This window comes from Gavialis gangeticus, unplaced genomic scaffold (genome assembly GCF_001723915.1).
Source record: "Gavialis gangeticus isolate Ggan-Ray unplaced genomic scaffold, GavGan_comp1, whole genome shotgun sequence".
Taxonomy (NCBI): Eukaryota; Metazoa; Chordata; order Crocodylia; family Gavialidae; genus Gavialis; species Gavialis gangeticus.
The window spans coordinates 13,068,955-13,091,731 of record NW_017729003.1 but is presented as its reverse complement, the minus strand read 5'-3'; the positions used below and the strand labels follow the sequence as shown (position 1 = coordinate 13,091,731).

The window sequence follows — 22,777 nt, the reverse complement described above, 5'->3', positions numbered from 1 at the left end:
GGCCATTTTCCAATTGCCATCTGATTTTGCATTAATTGTTAGGGAGACAAAGGCACCATGGGAATCCCTGGACGACGGGTGAGTTGAAACCTCTTGCATCTGCCTGACTGCCACATTTGTTTCCAAACCTGGGCTGCCTGCAGGCCATTTGGGCTGACACTTTAATTCATTCAGGAAAATAACCCTCCCAATCTTCTGCTCTATTTCAAGGGCCTGGTTTAGGTGTGACTAGGGGAAAAAAAAATCAGCAGCTTCTACCATGAGCACCATCTCAGTCATCTACCTCTCAAATTAGCTTCTGTTTAATGAGAGATGCAGAAATGCTAGGCTGCTGGTCCTATCATTTGTAATTTAATGAGGCTTTGCCCTGAAAATGAAGACACAAATCATTGGTGAGTCTCCAGGGTCTCTTACTGGATACATTTCTATATAGAAACCCAAGCACCCAAATCCAAATAAGACTATCATGAAGGGGCTTCAGACAACTATCAAGGAATGCTGGCTGCTGCCCCCTGTCTTTGCCTGGCAAAGCGCTACCATAGTTTCATGCTGCCTATAACGTACTTGCCTCTTCATGGCCGAGAGTAGAGGCACAGATTCACAATACAGATCTGTCAAAAAAAGAAATTACCATGACTGAATAATACTTTTAGCCTTTTCTTGCCCTCTCACTGTATGATGCTAACTTAGCCTCCATTCTAGTCTCAGTAGAGGCATCTGTAGCACACCTTGAAGAAGAGCTGGGCAGTGCATGTTGTGCAGCACTGCATCAATACCTCAGATATCCCTCCATTCTGCTGCTCTGCCTTCGCTTCCCTAATCTTTGTCTTCATGGACCTACTCTCTTTATTCCTCCCTATACATATTTCTATCTTTCTGAGGGAATAACCTAGCATCTTCTGGGTGGAGGAGTATATGTTTATCCTGAAACATGGACCGGACCTGATGCTTTTCTCCAGATATGACCATGCTTCACGTCAGAGATGGAGAGAAAGCACTGTAACTAGCTGATTTAAACTGTTTGCCAATCCCCATTTTTAGCTGGTAATTATCTGGATTGCTCAAGCACAGTTAGCCTGGGGGGCTGTGTTATAGCCTGGAAATCTTCCACCAAAATCCTTTCCATCTTCAGCTCTGCTTGGGTAATGTGAGTGCAATTGAAGATGAGTCTCTGCATGATGCCTGCACAATTTGACATGCAGTTGAACATAATTAGCTAGGCTCAAAAGTGACAGTACTCTAGGAGCATGTGGGGCCAGATCTTCAAATTGTGGTGCAATTTCCTGAAGTCAATAGAGCTGCATCAGTTTAGAACATCTTAGGGACTCCCTCACAGTGTTTTTTACATAAGTTGATTAGCAAGTACAAGCTTTTTAAATTTTAGTTTAGTTTTTACAGATACCAACAAATAATGTTAATACATACTAATGGTAATTATCCTTGAATTAATGAGTCTTCAGATCTGCCAAGCATTTACAAAAAGTAATGTCTTAATTAGCTACTAATTCCCGTAAGTGGTGATGGGGCGAATGTAGAAAAAGATTTGGAGATTTATCTAGTCAGAAAGGGCAAAACTATGGGTGGCTTGGGCTTTTGGAAACTACTTATGGGCTGTGGTAGTTCCAGTTTGTTCCAAGCCCCCAAAGTTTGGGAAAGCAGGGGAGTCAGATACATAGGTCTGTTCATATTGTCTTTATTATGTTTGGGACAGACTGTCTCAGCAATACCTTTGTGTAGCTCTCTCTCTGCACCACCACAAAGGCCACCTCCCAATATCTGAATGGGAATGCAGCCTGCCATATGTAAGAGAATTGGTTACTTCAGTATTCATGTGATGCCATACTTAGGAAGACTGAAGCAATGATGGTACATGGTCATGCTGTCCTTCTTATTCAGTGTTGTATTACCATAATGGTGTCACTTTGAAAGAAACTGCTTGCAGTAATGCAGCACAGCAGAACACAGCGAAGGAAGCATGGTTTAGGAGGAGCACTTATCTAGAGGGAGGTGGCAGAGACATAGAAACACATTGTCTTCCTCATTTTCCTGTTGTTTGTAGCTGGTAGAAGAAGACTGGTAAAAGCTGCCTGTAGAGTCTGTTAACCTCTGGTAGGAGTCCAGCGTGACTGCTAGAAATTAGTGAGGCCATCCCCTCTGAGGGACACAGGAAGCTGGGTTTTCAACCATGGAAGTGAAGGAACAGAGCTGGCAATCCAGCCTGAGCCTTTTGGCACCGTAGGGCACAGACTTCAGAACTATCAGCTCAGTCTTTGTTTAAAACCAATGCACTTTCTGCGCACTTAAGCCCTAGCTTTACCACTTTTCCACTGAATACCTTACTCAGTAAGCAGGCCCACTAAAATCAGTAACTTACACAAGTGTAATAAATTACTACTTGGTGCAAAGGTGGGTGATGGAATAAGACCCTGTACCTCAAATGGGCCTGTTAGCTTGTCGTTAACTGGCCAGGTGGGACTGAATATATTAAACACATTCAATCTGTAAGATTTGAGTGTATTTTGCATATTTTCACCACATATTACATATAGCCATGCCATATATCTTTTATACATAAACTATATTTAATACCCCATCTTTGGGGCTTTATGAGACATGTAGAGGAGAAAGAAGAGAAAGAGAAGAGATCTATGGCATCAGTATCCATAGGCCTTGCTTAAACATATGTCTGCTTCCCATTCTTCCCATGTATTCAGGTACTTTTTTTCTCAGCACATTCTTCCATTCATCCTCTTACCCCTTTTCAGAGATCCTCCTACCTCACTCTCAAAGGGGCTGGCCAGGAACTCCTCGCTCTTGGTCATTGTGGACCAACTGTTAGCCAGATTGCTTCTCACTATTAAGCCTACTTAGGGACTGTCATCCCAGGTATCACCTGCTCTAAGGTTCCTTGGCTAGGTCTGTTGCTGCTGCCTTGCTGACTTACGAGTTGATGGCTCTGAACTGTGGGTCAACCTTGCTAACTATGGTGAGCTTATTGCTAACACATACTCTCTGTTCACCTCCATATTGAATGCCAAGCACCATGGCTAAAACCAAGAATTGGTTTCCTCAAACTGGCTGAAAACTCAATTGCCTTCTCTTTCAGCTGCCCTTTCCTTCAGATGCTGTAGGGGTATCCAAGCAGGAGGGGATGGTGGTGGGAAGTGGGGAAGTGAAAGTCTCTGTGCTTGTGTGCAAACTTTAAACAGAGCATGTTTCAGTGTCTGTGACCTGTTTCTTGTTGCATTGTTAAGATTTTGGGTTTAATGTGCCATTAACGCCAATTCCTGTGTTTGTCTCTCTCTCTCCCCTTCACCCTCTTGCATGTGCTGCGGCTGGTGTAACTGACCCAGGGACTAAAAGGGCAGCCTGGAGAAAAGGTGAGTCAGCTTTTTCCAGCTCATAATGTCATACCCTGACACCTCACAGCTTCCCCTCTTAGCCATCTGAGACCCTTTCACTTCAAATCATGACAAAGGTAGACCTGTGCTTTTAAAGCCCTTTTTGTGTTTGAACCATACATTGCTCTGAATTGCCCTTTCCCGTCTTCCCTGACAATGTGAGTTTATGTCCTGAATTCTTTCCAGCCCACACAGTCTCCAATTCGTTGTTTACTATAATTTACTAACATCGTAAGTTCTGATTCAAGTGGTGGATGGGGACACTCAGTATTTCCATTAAGGCTATCCTGATTTTTCCACCATTAACTTCTTCACTGCTGACTGTTGTGCTTGGTTGGTTCTGGAAATGTGGTAAAAAAAACAGCTCTGTCTTAGTAGCTCCTAATTATTTGGTTTCCCCTAGCCACCTCTGGTCAGAGACCATGGCTTAACTGTTCCTTTCTAGAATTTGAAGCACATAGAAGAAAAACTTAGGGGAAAGTCTGAGGGAGACTATCATCAGACGCTTCCCACACCAAGGTTTTACATCAACCATATCTCTACTATTTAAAGAAAAATGATCAAGAGGTTCTTCCTTTATCCACGGTCAAAGGTAAAAGCTATGCAAACCATTTGAAAAATAATGAATGAGGTTTTTGTCACTTGTAGAGCTGGTAGCTTGCCATGCCACCAAAACGCCATGTTGTGGCCATCCAAGTCATGAAACATTAACAAATCAGTATTGGCAATTTATGTCTTCAGATGTACTGCTTCACACACTTGAGGATACAGGTTGTAGCTATATTGGTCTACAGGCAAAACCAATCAGAACTCTTGATAGAGGTGTTATCTTTTATTAGACCAAGTAGATAGTTGCAAAAAAAAAAATCTTTATTTGCAAGCTTTCAGGCTTATGGGTCATTCCTCAGGCATAAGAGAGTGCAAAGACTTTAAAATTTCTCCCAGGTGGAAATGAAAATTCATATGTTTCAGGATAGCTGAAAGGTGGTGTAAGATCTCCTGGTTGGAAAAGTTCATTTTATGCAAATTAGGCTCAGAGAAAAGTTGGAGCAATCTATTTACCTCACAGTTGTCTGATGGGTGATGGAAGGCTCTCCTGGGCAAGGAGCCAAATTTGCATGCTCACAGAGCAGTCTCAACACAAGAAAAAATCCTTGCCCAGAAGAGCCTTCCCTCACCCAACCTTTTGTGAAATATGAAACATAACAAGAAAGAAGCATAATTCAATGTCCTGCTTACCATCAGACAACTGAGAGGTAAAAAGACTGCTCCAACTTTTATCTGAGACTAATTTGCATATAACAAACGACCAAGAGTTCTGATTACTCACACACTCAAGTGCAAATAGAGGCAGGATGGATTCATTCTGGTTGTATCTAACTAATTGAAAAACAGTGACCTGCAGAGGAATGTGCTACATCTGAAAGTTTGTCTAGGTCTATTTCAACCATGTTGGTCTAACAAAAGATCACTCACAAAAAGTGTTGCCTTGTATATTTCCTGGACCACCATGGCTACATCACTCTAACACTATCACAAAAAGTAGAGAGTAGGGAGTGTATACATTTTACCTGATTGCTTAGATCAACACTTTTTAAGAATATGAGAGTGGAACACCTATTTGGTTTCCATTGGGTGCATCTAACTGCCCAGAGTGCACCGTGTGCATGGCTCACGGTTAGATTTGCCCACTACATCACCATATGGTGTGCTACACCAATGTAGCAATCACATGGATCTACACATGATCAGCAGCTATGTGCTGTAGTGGCACACTAAACAGGGAATCATGCCACTATGGTGATGTAGCTGTCAATCGTGTGTAGACCCATGTGATCAATACATTGCCATAGCGCACCATATGGTGATGTAGCGTGTTGCCATAGGCCCATATGTAGATGCACCCTTTGAGAGAGTAATACAGAAAAAAACACAGTAAAACAACACAGGTTGGAAAGATTAGACAGGGCAAAGGACCTGGTACTTAATCTCCTTCAGGTCACTTCCTCTTTTATCATGTTTGGTAGGGCTGTGCAAAGCTTTAGTCCCTGATTCGATTCTGCAGAGATTTGGCCCAATTTGGTGGCTGAATCTCCAAATCCGAATCAAATCAGGGGACCCTTTAATCTCTCTGAATTGAATCGGAACCCTCTGAATCAATTTGGAGAGATTAGGAAAGCTTTGGACATTTGGATATAGAGACAGCTTTAAATATTTTTTCTACATACCTCTAGGTAGCAGGTGGCTCATGAATGCTGCGATGCTGGGGCACATGGAGCATCCCACAGAAGTGTGGGGGACTTCCCAGTGTGCTTAGCAGCAGACACAGAAGTGGACCAGAAGCACTTCCAGTCCACTTCTGGGATCACTGGGGAGTGCTCCAGGGCTCCCCACCAGCTCAGTGACTGGTGTCTCCTGGGTCTGGGGTAGGGGGCACCCGGGGTCCCCTTATAGCTAATTGCCGAGCCGGGGGAGGGGGTGGGGGGCACTCCCCAGCAGACCCGGAAGTGGATCGGAAGTACTTACTGTCAAGTATGTGGTGAGCCCCCCATACTCCTGTGGGACACTCCATGCACCCCAGCATTGCAGTGATCATGAGCTGCACCTGCTACATCAAGGTATGTAGAAAAAACTTTTAAAGCTATGTCTATGTCCGAATTATTGATTCTCCGAATCAGCGTCGAATCTTCAGATTCGGCCGAATTGAATCAGTGACAGTGATCCGAATCAACAAATCGAATCACTGTCCCTGATTCAAGCCAAATCTGAATCTATTTGAATAGGGCCTGCTTCACACACCCCTAATGTTTGGCATCTCCTGATAGCCAGTCCACATCTCCTTATGCCAGCATGTGTTCATCATGGGTTGATTTCAGATGCTAAAAATGATTGAATAGCTAACATATTAAAAATACTTTAAATGAGCTGCCCTGAAAAAAGTTCCATGCAAACAATGGATGATCTGTAGACAAACTTTGTTTTGTACAAGAATTTAAAAAAATCATAGCCTGTTGAGTCTTTGGGTGTTTCAGAAACTATGTATCAATTTTATATTTTATATTATAAAGCACAGTGGCATGTCAGTCATGCACTTTGAAGTGCAACAAATCTTCGGTGGCTTCTATTTTTTGAAGAAAAGCTTTACTCTTTTTGTCATAATCTAAAAAGAATTCCTTCTATGAACGGCTTTGAACAAGGCTTCTTTACCTTCCTGTGATATGTCATTATGCAGCTGCTTCACCCTTGCCCAGTTTCCCATTTTTACTCTTGATTTCCAAACTGTTTCTTCTTTTCTTTTTAGGTGAGGTAGCTAAAATATTTTCCCCAAATTCCCAGTTACTCTTCTGTTAGTTTTAGCAGAGAAAAACAGAACACAAAGTCCTTCTTCCTCTAGCCATGTGGTCCTTCTCTCTGTATTCATGTCTGATTTGAATGTTTCCAAGCTGACAGTGTTCACTCTTTTAAACAGAAGGTAACTTCCCTGGGGTCAAAGCTTTGAAACATTATTAATCTATCAAAGACTGTAGACTAATACTCACGTGTTAACCTCACTTTTCTCTGAGAAAGTTGCTATCCAGGTCTGGATTTGGCCTTTGCAGCTTAGGCCTATGAAAAAATATAACGAGAAAATATAACCATGACATTTCATGGGAGTGGGGCAAGGGCTTGGAAAGGGGATATGGCCAGAGTGTACCACATTCTAGTCACCCTGAGGTGGCATAAATGACCCTTGGCGACTCTTTCAGCTGGGGTAAGCTGAAGAAACCCTGTAAAGTTCTAACTTGTGTTAGGACTTTACAGGGCTGAATGCATAGTATTTACTAAAGGCATAGTATTCACTGTATTTGTATATGTGTAACATGTTGATTCAAAGAGTCATGACCAGTGATAGTTTGTCCAAATAAAGGAGAAGAGCTTCTTACTGCTACCTGCTGGTGGCATCACTCTTTGGCTTCACATGATAGAGTCCTGTACTTCTGATGCTGAAGGTTTCTGGTTGTATCTGCTCTGTCATTTGTGTGCATAAGTCAAAGTGCACAGCTTGATCACTTAAATGATCTGATTGTATAAAGCTGCATGTATACAAATTGAATCTGGATTCAGGCTCCTTGATAATATGACCCTAAATATCTAAAATTTGTATACAATTCACAATTAAATCCCTTTATTTTGCCTCCATGCCAGACTCAACTAATTGTAGAAATCATTTGCGACTAAGGGAGCCCACTGTTTGTGCTTCAGATTAAGGGAAGCACCCCAAGTTCTTGCAGCGGATCAAGTACCCTGAAGGACTACAAGGCCTATGTACCCCAGGGGGCCCAGGGCCCAGAAACAATCCAGACCCTGGGTGGTGGCAGTGCTTACCCTCAGGCTTGTGGGTGTGCTCCAGGAAGGGGGTCAGCCGGACATGAGACACCCCCAGGGAGGTACTTGGAGCCTGGAAGGTGGTTGGCTCAGCACAGGAGTACCCCCTACGGGCTCTCCACATGTTTATTTTATTTATTAGGTATTTATTTCAGGGATTGTTTTCCTATACTGTACATCAAACTGCTTCCATCTGGAGTGATTTAGTTTAAATTAGACCTAAACTTCTGCATTTCAACCTGGTCACTAAATCTCATTTGACCCATTCACAGAATCATAACCACTGGAGCTGAAAAAGAACAGGGGGTTATAATGTGTTCTCTCACCCTTTCCCTATTCTGTACTATAGCATATAGTTTCTAGGGTATGTTCAGAGCTGTGTTATCCAGTCAGTATTTTAATCTCTCCCATGGAGGTGCTTAACTGACCTTTGGAGAATACTCATATACTTAGTGATCTTGTTTCTTACTTTTACATAATACCTTTCATTCTAAAGACACCCAGAGCACTTCACTGGCTTTATAAAGTCTGTATATATTAGGAATATAGGGGCCACTAAAGTATAGGGGAATATAGGAGCCACTAAAGTATAGATGCATATGGAGAGAGGGGGATGTGACAGCTGTTTGAAGAGCACACAGCTATAGACTGGAACAGGAAGTGAAAATCACTATCATCAATAGAAATTGGCAAGGAAAATTTAGGGAAGCAGAACACAAGTGTGCAAGTTGAAGTTTAGCCAGAACTCTTAGGCAAACACTTTTTGGCTCTGACATAAAGTGTCACAAAGCATTTCATGTTCAAAAGAGATCAGGGTCTCTGTTATACTCTTTATTTCAAAGAAAGTGTTTTATATTTCATGTACCTATAATTTTTTGCAGTCTAAGCTCCATTTTGCTGTATAAAACCGCATGCATTTAGCACACTATATTAATCATTTTCCAGACTAAAAGAAGGTGAAGCTTCATGCTGAACCAGAACAAGTGATTATAGAGGAAGAGAGAAATGTGAGTTCCCTGGGCAGAAGGAAAGCATGAGTACTTGCAGGCATTAAATGTGGTCTTCACTTTCTCTCTCAAGGCACTGAAGATGACACCAGTACCTCTTCAGGAGAGAGGGAGTGTTCAAAATGGCCACATTTCATGCACAGGTCAGGCCAAGCAGGTCTCCTATCCCACTTGGGAAGGGGGAGCTGAACAATCAACATTTAAATCCTAGTCTTTATAGAAAATAGTATGAATCATTTTTATATTAATCTCCTTTTTTAATTCTTTCTTCCTTCTCCTTATTATCTCACTCAACCACCTCTCTGTCCTGCTCTCTATGGATTCACTCTCTGCCATTATTTGACCTTGATCTAATTTTTTCCTCTTTTGCTTTCTTACAAGCTCTCTTACTTCTTTCTCCCTACTTCTCTCATTTTCTTCCATCCTCACCTTCCAATTCTTGCCCTTGTTAACCTCCTTTTTCTCAATCTCTTCTGCCTCTCTCTCTCTTTGTCTCCTTACAGGGAGCTCCAGGAGAAGCGGGCATGTCCATCATTGGGCCCCGAGGGCCTCCTGTAAGTTATTTGCGCTCTATTTTTGAAAGGTACAGGATGTGGGTGAATTACAGAAAAAGACTTAGGAGGAGCAGCAAGTCACCAGCCTCATTCTGAGAGACTCAGTAACATGACATTGTGGTTTCCACATTTTGGCAGGTTTGCTTGTATAAAAATATTATATACTAAATATAATAAAATTACAGCCTGTAGTGCTAGAACAAGTGAGCACAGAATACTTCAAGAGGAAAACATATTGGCATCCCCAACGGTTTTCTCTCCTGTATTTAAAAGGAAGATTCTTCCTTTTTGGCAGCAGAAATGACCCAGCCTTGGTGGCAGACATCCTTTGCTTTGGGGGAAGCATGTCTTTTTTGGCAACATGTTCTTTGCCTTCAGTCTTGTTGACAGGTGGCATTTCTTCAGCTTTACAGAATGTGCCTGAGGTTGGGGCTGGGCAAGTGGCTGCTGGAGCTGACAAAAAAAATGGATCACTTTGAATTTTTTAATCCGATGGTACAGGCCCAAATTTTTGTTTCTCAAGTGGGTTAAGAAATGACAAATCCTATTTTTTTATTAATGCAGATCTGGAGTTTCTCTTGAAAAGTTCAGTAAACAGCTCACCTAGTTTTATGTTGAGGCTTCTTTTGCCAGTGTAAATTAGGTGGAGGCTGTGACAAAGCTATGCCCCAGTGACAGGCCTCAGTGCTGCAAACAGTTCCACACAGATCCAGAGGTACCTCTACCTAAAACAGCTTGCAGGATTAAGGTCTTCATGTCCCAGAAAGCACCAAGGGTTAACAAGAAGTGTTATGCCTCCTGCCAGTCCTTCTTGAGCTGAAATTCACATATCAGGTACTCCCTAGCACAACAAATGCATGGTGTTGTCCAGAAATCTGCTAATTTATTTTCTTTACGTCCATGCAAAACTGGTTTTCCATTTTACTTCTAGCAATGTTTGGCTACTGTTTAGATTTGTAACATGAGCATGCATTCATTTTGCTAGGGGTCCCTGCTTTAACTTCATGCTGTGGAAAAAAGTAAGGCATGTGTGGTCCCCATCTTTCAGGCCCAGAGCATGGTTGCCCCTCCAGCAGCAATTTCAAAAAGCATTTTTCACCTATAAGGAAATTAAATTTGAAATCAATCTTCATAAAGACGTTACTGAGCCTTACACCATGTGTATTAGCCAGGATAGCCAGTATGTGCCAAATATTCACTCTACAGATTTGCTATATTTTTGCTGCTCTACAGAATACTGCCCCTACAGATTTTATTACTGCTTTATTCCAGTCAAGATTCCCAGGTCAATCCATTCTGATGCACTGAGATTTCCATAGCAGCATGAGCAAAAGAGGTTTGATTCTCCTACCCCAAGGGTAACTTTCTCTTTTGAATAACCTGTGAAGAGTAGTGTCCTTGACCTGGAGAGAGGGCGGGGACCTAGTGAACTTTCATTTCACAGCTAGCAGGTTGAGGTCAGGTGAAAGAGACATAGGCAGCTTGAACTGTCAGCTGCATCTGGCTTTCCAATTACTTTCTAAAAGTCCCATGGTAAGTGTTCCTAATCAGAAACAGCTTAGTTTGTTCCCTGGGCCACCTAGCCTCCACTCTCTGCAGTTTGATAAATGACAAAACCAAACAAGGAAACAAATGCAAAAATGTTGGGCTCTTCACAAGACAATGATTTTTATATTAATGGCTGAAGTTTTCTAAAAAGCAGATAGTCTTTTATTGTTTGTGCTAAATTGCAAAAGTGCTTTAGCTAGAAGGTTTCTGATAGGTAGCTCTTAGCAACAGTAAAGAAGGACAACAGGATGTCAAGTAAGGAAAGAGGCCCTGCGATATAAAGTGGAACACATTGCTCATTAGCCTGTGAACTGGAGCTGCTCTCTGACACTGGCAGAGATATTTTACTGTCACAATTCTTCTAGCCAAGAACAGGCAGTTGTCCCAAGTCTAGTCAAATGTTAGCCACATCTGTCTCTTGAACTCAAGTGCACACTTTTAATTTTCAATGGGAAGAGCTCAGCCGAAGCACTTTTGGAGACTATAAAAGGGTCTTCCAGATGGGGAATAGTGGACACAGGGGAAAGGAGGTTCCTGTTCAGAACTGATGTGCTTTGGCGGATCTGTGCTGTGATCCAGGAGTGGAATTTCAAATGGTGTTGCAGAGCAGGGTCTGCGCATTGACACAATGCCAGGATCCACGTAGGGAACTTAGTTTTGAATAAGTAACCAGCCTGAAGGTGGTGCAGGTGTCATGAGAGTTGTAATTGGACATCACTTGTGACAGCCCCTTTATTGTTGTAGTTTCTTCAGAGATAGGTACTGCCCTTTGCCTGTAAGGCACATTGTTTCTATCCAGCACAATCTCAGTATGAGAACCATCAATGTGAGCACTCCTGCTCTATTTCATTAGCTGTCCTGCTATAGGAGGAAGTGATGGTTAGAGAAGGTGCAAGGCATAAAATGAAGGAGACTTTATATGGCAAATTATATTTAAAATGGATATTTGTTTACCATTATTAAAATTCACCTCCTCTACCTCCAATGTGTATTGCAAAGATTATATGATTTCATGGGAAGCTGGAAAAAAGGCAGGGCAGAGTGTCACCTTAGAAACCTTTCATAGAATCTGATAAAGTAGTTTGCTGCCTATTAAAGTTCATGCCCCTCTAAACAAGATAGTTTCTAAGGACATGCCTACACATGCACTTTAATGTGTACTAGCCTATTTTAATGTGCATTAAAACATGCTGTTTCACTGATGTGCACTAAAATAGGCTAATGCACCTTTTTGTAGTACCTCAGAATGGAGGTACTAGATTTAATGTGCATTACGTAAAGCACATTCATGAACATGTAGACTTGCCCTAAGGTCCCACCCAGGCCTGCCTTCTGCCTGACTTTGTATTAACACAGCTAACTATCTCAGTGCTCATAGGGAGCTGGTGATAAGTATGAAGGATCAACTAATGCCAAAGGGAAATGAAGAAACAGTGGAGAGATAGGCCACTTTGGGAAGATCTGTAATGACAAACAGTTTCCAGATTTTCCTTTTGCAGGAAAGAGGAGGTCAATGTTTTCACATCCAGACTTTTCAGCTGCTTAATTTCTCTTCAAGCCTCCTGGCCAAAGAGAAGCATTATGTTGAGAGCGGCAGGAGCAGACACTCTCCATGATTTGGCAACTCTCAGGGCCACATACTTGATATGAACAATTGTTGAAGAAGACATGACAAAATATCATTTCTTGGAATCTTTAGTTGCTGATCTTTGTTTTGGCCTTTTATTGTTCAGTGTCTAGCCAAGGAGTAAAAAGGAGCAGTTTATAGTTTACAAGAAAGGTAGCAAAGGCCAAATTGCACCATTTCCTTATTTCCTTCTCAATTCTTTTCTTAGCACCCTTTGTCCATGGGAGTGGTCCAAATAGGATCAAAATGCAGTGATTTATGAATGGGATCCCTTGATTCTCACCCTTTCAGAAATCAGCAGTGAACGGATCTTTGTATTTATAACACATCTTCTCCCCTGGTCATCAGCCAACAGAGCCAGGTGGTTTTATATGTATGCTGCAAAGGAACTATGACCAAGTTCAACTTAGCAAAGTTTTAAAAAACAGTGCAAATGATTCAGTCACGCTAGCAGTGTGAATAAAAACACCATTGTTTGCTGCAATTTGAGACATTTTATAGTAGCTGGAGTTCTCTAGAGGTCTGCAGAAAAGATTTGGGGGCCCAATTCTATGTTGTGCTAAGGCTCCATTATGTCACTCCAGAGGTGTAAAGGGGTGGAAGCAGCCTTTGTGGAATATCCCAAGGTTGGGGGCTCCTTCTACTGCCAGAATGGCCCCCATCTGGTTTTCCTTTCAGTCTCCAGCACCTGTCAGGGTGAGCCAAGGATAGGAAGAGGTGAGGGCAGGCATTGCTTTGCTCAGGCTATTACCCATTTCCCATAGCCTTTTGGACCTAGTCTCACAAAGCTGCATGCTTCCTTACCAACTAATTGCTTGCTGCTGCACTGATCTGTGTTGTTAAACATAATGATGGAGGAATTAAGAGTGCTGAGATTCATTTGATTTCAGAAGTGCAGCCCCAAAAGCATTGTCTCTCCCTTATATTTTACTTCACCTTTTTCCCAACCCAACCAGATATTTTGTCTGATTTTCCAAGCCCCTCTTTCCTACTCTGAATACATCCCCAGCACCCAAAACCCTCCCCTTCAGTGAATCTTTGCTGCTTCTTCACTGAGAGAGTCAAAGGGCAGTGACCTGTAAACAGTCGTATTCAAATGTTATGTGCTCAGGGACTTCCCCCCCCAATTAGCAGTGTCCAAAACACATTTCCCTCCCCAGATCAGAACCCAGAGAAGTCTCAAAACATGCAATATTTGACAAGAAGACTTAGCCCAGCAGAGAGGGTGAAGCCTACTGATATTGGCAAAAGATGGCTTTCAGGAAAGCTGCAACAACACTATAGTAGAGGAGTAAGAAATAGAATTTATTTCATCCAGTTATTTCAACCTCAAAGGGATAATTTCAAGACCTGGCTGAAATTCAGTTCTTGATTTTTTCCCCCCAAGCTTGACACACATTTAGCTAAATGAGGATTAAGCTGTCCTGTTAATAAAGAAAATGTATAGGAGGTCTATGGCCTAGAATTTGGTGTACTGAAAACTAGTAGTCAGGATGCTTTCGTTATCTAATTGGTCCTAGGTTGTTGAACCTAAGATGAGTAATATCAGGTATGTCATAGTCCATTGGGCCAGTGACTGCTGCCATCTGTTAGGATTACATCCTGGATTAGACAGACAGAAATTAACTATTGGAAAAGATGTAGGAGGGAGGGATTTATATTTAGAATACCCTGTTCATATTATACAAAATATCTTTTTTCTTTAGGTCCTGCAGAAGATCTATGCTCCAAAATATTCTTTGTGGTCAAAATTAATGCACTAGGGCCCCAGCCTGGAATGGGACTGTAGGATACAGACTATAATGATCTGCAGGATTTTGTGCAGCACCCAGTGCTATCACGTTGTGCAACATGGCAAGAGGTTACCATCATGCATTTCTAGGACATGAACTCAAGCTCTTAAAAGCACTCCTAACGGCCAGTTCTTGAGATAAGGGCACCCCTTCAATTAACTCAGAAACTTCAGACAAATAGCTGAGAGTCCAAACTAGATTATTTCCAGCACTGCCCTAGCCCTGCAAATAATGAAGGGGTGATTAGAGACTCCTCTGTTTTCCCAGTTGCCTTGTTCTTTTAAAACACTCTTGAATCTTGGGTGACTAGCCCAAGCACTGCAGTGATACTGCAGAGACTGCAGGTTGGGGGGAATTAAATCAGGAAGCCTAAAATGAAGTGTTGTTGGGCAGAAACACTGTGCTACTCATACATTTATTTAAACCTCCCTGTCTCTGTTTTATTCTTCTCAGGGACAGCCTGGAACGAGAGGTTTTCCTGGATTTCCGGTAAGTGCAACTGCTAGTTTATGATGTATGTGTGCACAGTATTGCCAGCTAGCATCAGTACTGCTGCTTTATTTCTCAGCATTTCTATCCTAAACCAAGGACCCAACATGTCATTTAAAACTTTTTTCCTGTTTCATTATTATTTTCTTTTCTCTTCAATGCTACCTGGAAAACACACACACACACACACGTACTCAAAACCCTAAAAGATTTTTTTAAACCCGATGTTAAAATAACATAGCTTAAGCCAGGTCTGTGCTGTAAAATACCACAAAATGAAGAAAATCAACTCAAAGTAAGTGAAATTTTAGCCTTAATGGACTTCAGTGTGATACTGCAATAATAGAGAGCCTCTCAGATTCATCCAGACTTCTGTGCAGTGTAGCACAGCTACTGACCTCACTAGGCAGAGAGTCCCAGCAGGGGGAGGGGGAAAGGATAAAGGCATGGATGGAATTTCTTCAGCAGCACCGTAAAGTTACAGATATAGCTGTGACTTTACAGCTTTGCAAAGGGCAAGGTAACAAACAATAAATCCTGGGAAGTATGAAAAAATCTGCATGTCCGTTCCATGCTTCCTGTTAAGGCAGTCTGGCCACACTACCCTCACTATCTACTCTGTTCCAAAACACTGCATTCACTATATATTTCTATTAATTTATTCTGGAGATGTGAGAAGCTAAGATTACTTTTGCCACTGATACCCCTCTTCAAGTCAGCCCAGGCTCCAATGGGGAGACTGGAAGTTGTCATTCAAGGGTAGGTTATGAAGCAGTACAGATCTTCAGGGGGTTACCTTAGACATGGAAAAAAAACCCTCAAGAATCTACCATTGTTGAGCCCACTAAGCTTTGTGCTGCTTTCTCTGGAAGTTAGTAAATACCAGAGAGCCACCCTCACTTTGGTAAGAGCAAAACACTGAAGAGAAGGAAGTCTCTTCTGTACTTGATGGTTTTTGAGGTTTGAGCATCTTGACAGCAAACTCAGTGATATGACAAAGCTGACCCCATTCCAAGCACCAGGACCTTCTGGGTTCTCTTCTAAAGCTTTGTGGCACCTATAGCTTCAAGGTTATTTTTAATGTCTACTGAAAGGTGTGTTCATTGTTTAGAATTAGTGAGATTTTTTTTCATTTTTGTCTAGCTGACATAGTGGTTTAAATTTTTTCAAAAATACAAAATGCTCTGTTTTCCGTTATATTTTTCCAACCACTTATATTCTTTGAACGTTCATGTCAACCAGTCTCCCAGTAAAATGCTACTTCCTGCCACAGCCAGGAGTCCTACCATCAGGATTACCCAAGGAAGCAGAGATAGCATTCAACAGATTAGGGAGCTTACTGTCCACATTTTGGTGATGGTGGGGAGAGAGGCGTTATGGAAAAGAGGAAGTGGAATTACTCCTTTCATTGCAGTAGATGTAGTCAATTTTTAAATTAAAAAAAAAGTTAAATGGCAAGAGACCTGGATGAAGCCAGATCTGTGGTCTCTTTCTGATGACTGAAGTATGAGGTTTAGTGTGGAGGAGGACAATGTGGAGGAAGAGCCTGAAGAGATGTTAATGCTTTCAGAAAGCTGTAGAGAAGTACAGCGTGGATATTTTGGTGTCCAAAAACATTGAACAAAGCATTATTATTTTCCCTCTTTGCCAATTTTTGTACCCTCCCCCCATTGCCCTACTCCTGTCCCAGTCACTGGCTTCTCAGCAACCCTGCTAGTTCCATGGATTTCACACATTTGAACACAGCATTATACTCACCAACCTTTCCATTAAGGAGAACGATGAGGGACATTCAAAGCATGTCAAGGCCATGACCTGAGGAAGGGTGCTTTGTGCTCAAAAACTTGTCTAATATCTCCCTCAACTATACAGCTGGTCCAAGAAAAGATTTTGACAACCCCCTTCCTGCTCCCCTGCCTCTTCCATATTCCCCAAGTAGTCAGGCAAGCAACTCCTCTGGGGGCAGGAGAGGATATACATTAGCTAGCCAGTATACCCAGTAAGACAGAGAGCAGCAGGCCAAGAGAAGGAGTCTCCTACAGGAACCCTCCACTGTGGCAGGCAATTTTATTTCCTTTGTCTTCCATTTCTTTCCTGTCCTTGTCTCCTCTGCCTTGAGTCTAAAGGGGTCCATTGTATAAAACTGCATCACATCCTTCCTTCCCTGTTCTTTACATCCTGTATGATCTCCTCACAACTAATTCTCTGTGGCCTCTCCAGTGAATTGATTTCCCATCACCTTTCTCTTTTTTTTTTCCAGGGCCCTATTGGTTTGGATGGCAAGCCAGTAAGTAAAACACTTCCTTCTCCCTACCTATGTCCCTTGAGTTGACTACCTGGACAGGAGAACTGCTACACAGTGAAAGTGTTCTTTTTTTTAAAGATTTTTGTGAAGTCTGTGCACCTAAAGAAGGGTTTGCAACATGAGTGTTGGCACTGGATTTACGACCCAGCTCTTATACCTTTGTTCCAGGCAAGCACAACTCTCAGATCGACCACAACCTTTCCATTCAATAATAAGCAAATTTATTGATACAGAGTGATAACAAAAAAGCAACAATACAAACAATTCTATATCTACCAATTCTAGGGCTGTCATCAGAGTCAAAGTACATAGGGTGAGGATGAAGGGTGAAATATGAGACTCTGTCTCTTAGGTGTCGGCAGTCTGGAGGTGGGATGCCAAGGCCCACAGCCCCCCTCCAGTGGGGTACATGAGACAGACTGCTGGTATGTCTTTCCATGGTGACCTTAGGGACCCTTCCCAGGGAATGGGGATGGGGACCCCTCTCAGGGAGGAGTAGGAGGAGGAACGGGGAGGGATGAGACAAAGGAAGAGAAGGAGAGACATCAAAGAGGGACAGGGAGGGACCCTTTGTTACTCTCAAGTCTCTGCTTTTGTATTCTCCTTCCCCCTTAATGACTCCTGATGACTCTTCATCCATAGCTGTCTCTGGTTGGTTGTGGTCACATGTCCACACAGCCTTCCAGGCTATCTCCTAATTTGGTCTGTTCCCCCAAACCTGGAACTCAAGCCGCCACACTGCTCTGGGGCCTTGTAGCTGGTGTCACTTATCTCATGTTATGGGACAGTATGATATATACTTCCTTGGTTCCCAGGCTGTGTGTCCTTGTTGTGTTAGACAAACTGTCTGCCTTGAAGGCTGTGACCTTGTGTTATGGCATGCCCCCCTCAATTCTCAGGCTGTGACCATCCATTGGCTTTGTCATGCTAGACAGCCTGTCTGCATCCAGGGCTATATGGGACTGTGTGTGTGAAACCCAGGCTTTTCCAAAGCAATTAACCCCTCCTGCCCATCTTGAACCCTTATAATGCATATATCTATACCTATAAGACAATTCCCTCCCAAAACCCCCCAGACCTTTAAATGCTATTTCCTAACCAACAATGAGAAAAACAGCAAATCCTTCTGGGGAGTTGGCTTAAATAATGAAAGGGGCAGTATTGAGGCAAGGGTGATGAGAGACAGCAGCAACAATGCTTTGCTAGAGCTCTAGGAGGTGCAAATTCAACAGCGTTGCTCCAAAACAGAGCAAGAGGCTTGCTCATAGTCAGCTGCATTACAGATTGCTACCTGGACCTTTGGTCTGGGTATCAGAAGTGGTTGAGTGTAAAGCTATCCACACCACTACCTTATGCACTGTTGTCTAAAGAAACTGATATGACTTGGCCCATCAACCTAATATGTTTATCTGAGTTGAAGGGAATCCCTTATTCATATACAAGTGTTGATATTTTTTATCCAGCTATTTTGTCAGGTCATCTGTAAACTAGCACATATCCCTCATGTTGCATTTTAAACCTAACCGAGCAGATGAGTTCTCAAAGGCAAAAGAAGTAGAATGAATTCCCTAAGCTTCTCATATCATCTTGGTGCAGGCTTGATCACTTAGTGCCCCCCAACATTTTTTAGGAGACTTTACATGAGGTCAGTAAAGCATTCTAAAGGCCTGTGTGGAGCTCAGATCCCTCTTGTGATGAGCTGAATTGTAAGATAGGGAAACTAACATAAAGAGTCTCCAAACACAGATGTTATATGGCTAAACCCTGACAGACTCAAGCAATACAGAGTGGGTTGTTTCAAAAAAATCCCAAACAAAGGTCTAAACTGCAAAACTTCCTCACTCAAGTTACAGAAAGAAAAATCAGAGCCCCTGACCAGGCCTTCCCCTATCTTGATGTTAAAAACCCCAACCCCTATTGCTGGAAACATCTACAACTAATCTACAGAAACACCCTTTTTATACTCTGCTGGAGGTAATTAATGAATCTCCTACTACTCTGCAGATCACTGCACTCAGGCCAAACAGCTGTGATCTTTTCTCTAGTAAAGGGGTTTTCTCTGCCATCCTCTTGAGAGGGCATAATCATGTCACCATACAGATCCAAACTACAGATCAGAAAAGTTTTATCTAAGTGCTTGGCACCAAAATAGGCAAAAGCAATATTCCATTATCTGTGACTGAAGCTGTAAGAATATACCTTGGCACCAGAAACAGGCAAAAATAGATGAATGATGAGCCAAATTAAGGTGATGCGTTCATGGAGTTATTAGGCCTGAATCACCAGGATACTGAAATGATTGCACCTGACATGTATTCTTTTTCCCTTTCAGGGCCATCCTGGACAGAAAGGGGAGATGGTAAAAAATATGTATATTGGCAGGGGTAGTGTGTTGATTCTGGGTTTAATAGTTTTGCATTAGGGGAAGTTTATGGGATTTGACTTAAATGGCATGTCCTTAATATAGACACACTTGTTAACTGCCCTAATTGCTACTAACACACTAAGTACCTATCTAATTCTAGGTACTAGTTAATTCAGTCCTTTTATAAGTGCATAGGAGGTATAGCTATTATTTTAACATTAGAGGTTCCTGGATTATCCTGTCATAATCACAATTCAGTAGTTATGCTGGGATGTCATTTTAATTCTTAAACTTCATTTTTAGTCAGTAATTATGCCCTTACAATATATTGTGGGAACTGAAATTTTTCATGCTTGGCCTCATCTCAGAGGTAAAAGTTTATGGCAAGTTTCATTAAAAACCCATCCAAAAGATTTTGGACTGTCCGAAATGACTCTCTCTTCCCCACCCAACCCCCACCACAAAACTGCAGTGACAAAACAAGAAACACATTTTTTGCCCAGTAAGATTTTTTTTTCAGATGCTTTATTTTATTTTTGGGTAACTCCAACAGGGCTTAGTTTTATGTAATAACTCTGTCCTATTCTGTATGAAGTTCTGAGTGAAGGGTTGTGCCTTTGACATGTTTGAAGAATTTGGGCTGTGAAATCACAAAAATATAGCTGTTTGAAACTAATGTAGCAAGCCTGCATGACTCTTAGTAGTCTTCATTTCATCAGCTTTTCAAATTTTACTAGAGTTTTGACTAACTCTATGTTTTTGAGAGCTCACATGGTTCAGAATTCACTTTTCACATGATTATTCAAGTCAGAAATTAGTAATATCTCTATAGAACAATTGCCCCTCCAGCTATATTTGGGTAACTGGCCAAATTTTGGATGACTCAGTTCTCATTGGTTTTGTTTCTCTATTTTGTTAACTCTGCTGTTATTTTACCTATCTGCTTATTCCAGCAATAATGTTGCTCATTTCAGTGAGCTGCAATCTAGATGCTGATATGCAAGGCAAAGCACTAAATGAAGTAAAGTGTTTTTGTTTCCTCTCTACTTAAAATAAAATCTGATGGTCTTAAACTCCTCTTCCTCCCTAGAATCTGTCAAAATAGTACAGGTCAGAGGCCTAACAGGCTTTTACTTGACCTAGCACAAAGGCCAGAGATTAATTCAACACTATTTTGCAAATTATTTTGCTCTCTCTTCTTTCTGCTTCAATAGATTTGACTAATGCATTGCATTACCAAACAGGCTAATTGCATCACCCAGAAGCTGCATGGCCAAAGTGCCAGATATTTTTCTTGGAAGTACTGATTATGTTTTCTCAAAAAAAATTAATCACAGAAAATTAAAATGGGCCTGATCCCTACCTGCCATTTCCCCTGGCTTCTTTGTTTAGAACCGCCTCGTTCACCAGACTAAATGCTGCCCTTTGAGGCATCACATGCCACTGTCATTGATTTAGATGAGCATTCCAGAACAGACTTTGGCTGTTAGTCAATGTGTTCAGGTCTAAAATTGCAGTGCTCTAAGTATTCCCAGTTCCTGTGGAAATGAATGGATGATGTCCATGTCCAATGCACTCCTGAATTAGGTTTTAAAAGAGGGAATGAAACCATAAGTATAACAGGAATCCATTAGTAACTGTGTGTTAAAGATGCGCTTCTGGGCTACATCCACATGAGTGCTGAAGTTTGTTTCCCCAGGGACAAGTAGCAGCGCCACACCTTGTGTCACCTTTACTTGTCCCCAGGGAACACTCATGCCATGCATTATCTGGCACATGGCAGGTTACTCCAGCTGGGGTAGGGAAGCCTGAGGCCAGCAACTGTGCTGGCCCCAGCAGCCTTACCTGGAGTGCTGCGGCCTCCCAGAGCTGCAGCCATGGCAGAAAGCCTGGCAGGCAGCTAGAGTGTGACTCCAGCTGACCAGACTCCAGTTTTGGGTGGTGCACGCTGCCATATCATGCACCACCCTGTTTTTTTTTGGCATGGGTTTTCTTGACCCCAGGATCTCCTGGGGTCAGAAAAACACCCTGTGCTGCCAGGTAGCAGCGTAGAGAATGCCTGCATGTGCAGTGTGTGGCACCACAGATGGGTCTGCAGCACCACATACTGCACATATGTGCACGTCTGGGCGTGACCCTGGACTGCAGAAGAGATGAGCTCCTGTATACCTCCTATTATACAGTCTTAACTTGAGCTATAGTAGCAAATGGTGCTTTTAGTTCTGATGCACCCTTGTTAAAAAACAGCTTACCAGCCAAGTGGATGGCTGCCCTAAAACATTTGGGAACAATAAAAGTGGGTCTCCTCCACAGTGATTTCCCACTGTCCTGTGAAACATAACTTCAGTGAAGTCTAGCACTTGTGCATCTTCACATCTCTTGTATGGCAAGTATCGCAAAGATTCATTCTACCATGAGGGCTTTCAGCTAAGAACTTTCTTAAAGTTACAGTTTCTATCTTAGATTTGTATTAGTCTTGTCTCTGTACATAACAATTATATCCATTGCTCAAAACAATATCTTTTTTTAAAGGGTGCAGCTGGTCCTAAGGGGCAGCCGGTAAGTACTGTCCTTAATGACTTAGGTAAACAGACTTTTTCTGATATTTTTCTTTAACATGCACACTACTCTTTAATTTATTTCTTAATCATTGCTTTTTCCTAGGGACCTCCAGGACAAAAAGGAGAGAAGGTAAATTTAAAAAGAGCTGGATTTCAAATAAAATTTGAAAGGTGCTCCTTAGAGGCAGGGAAGTGGCTGTCTCTCATCTTGATGCTCTTTCATCTTCAACTTTGACTTTCAAAGCACACTAGGGCAGTTCCCAAAGCAGACCAAGATTTTTTTTTAGCTTGATCCTCCTCTTAACTTTAGAAAAACAATCTGTGTTCTCTCTGCTTCATAAATCATGCCCAACTATGACCAGTGCTAACGGCTGTGGACTAAGAGCTCATCTAGAAATGTTGCTGATAATGCCTGACAGCAGAGTATAGCTTTGCAGTTTCTACAGTTGAAGTGGCATGAATGAAGTGCACAAATTAAAAAAATTTCCTTTAAATTAGATTAGCTATATAATTCAAAAGACAGATATGGGGTAAACCTGAGCTACAGCAAAGTGCCTTTTATGACCATGCCTATAATTTTAACTGAGGATAGAATGTTTTCCATATGGTCACATTAGAAGCAGCACAAGTAAATGTTAAAAGCTGAAGGGAAGTTAAAAGCAGCAATGGAATAGAAGCAACGTGAGACTTCAGGAAGCTTTTGTTTATTTTCTCTCTGTTGTGTCAGGACAGGGATCCTGACACCAGAAACAAAGAACAGTA

At 42.0% G+C, this 22,777-nt stretch overlaps 1 protein-coding gene across 4 annotated transcripts in view; it reads left to right on the top strand.

Annotated features, from left to right (window-relative positions):
• The window catches only part of COL13A1 (collagen type XIII alpha 1 chain), a 216,933-nt gene that overhangs the window by 96,584 nt on the left and 97,572 nt on the right, over positions 1-22,777 (top strand). For all 4 annotated transcript variants that reach the window (XM_019507839.1, XM_019507838.1, XM_019507837.1 and 1 more), the window contains exons 5-12: positions 43-78; positions 3,354-3,380; positions 9,277-9,327; positions 14,749-14,784; positions 17,045-17,071; positions 19,422-19,448; positions 21,987-22,013; positions 22,119-22,145. In XM_019507839.1, the coding sequence (XP_019363384.1) occupies positions 43-78; positions 3,354-3,380; positions 9,277-9,327; positions 14,749-14,784; positions 17,045-17,071; positions 19,422-19,448; positions 21,987-22,013; positions 22,119-22,145 (258 nt within the window). The remainder of the gene's footprint in view (positions 1-42; positions 79-3,353; positions 3,381-9,276; positions 9,328-14,748; positions 14,785-17,044; positions 17,072-19,421; positions 19,449-21,986; positions 22,014-22,118; positions 22,146-22,777) is intronic.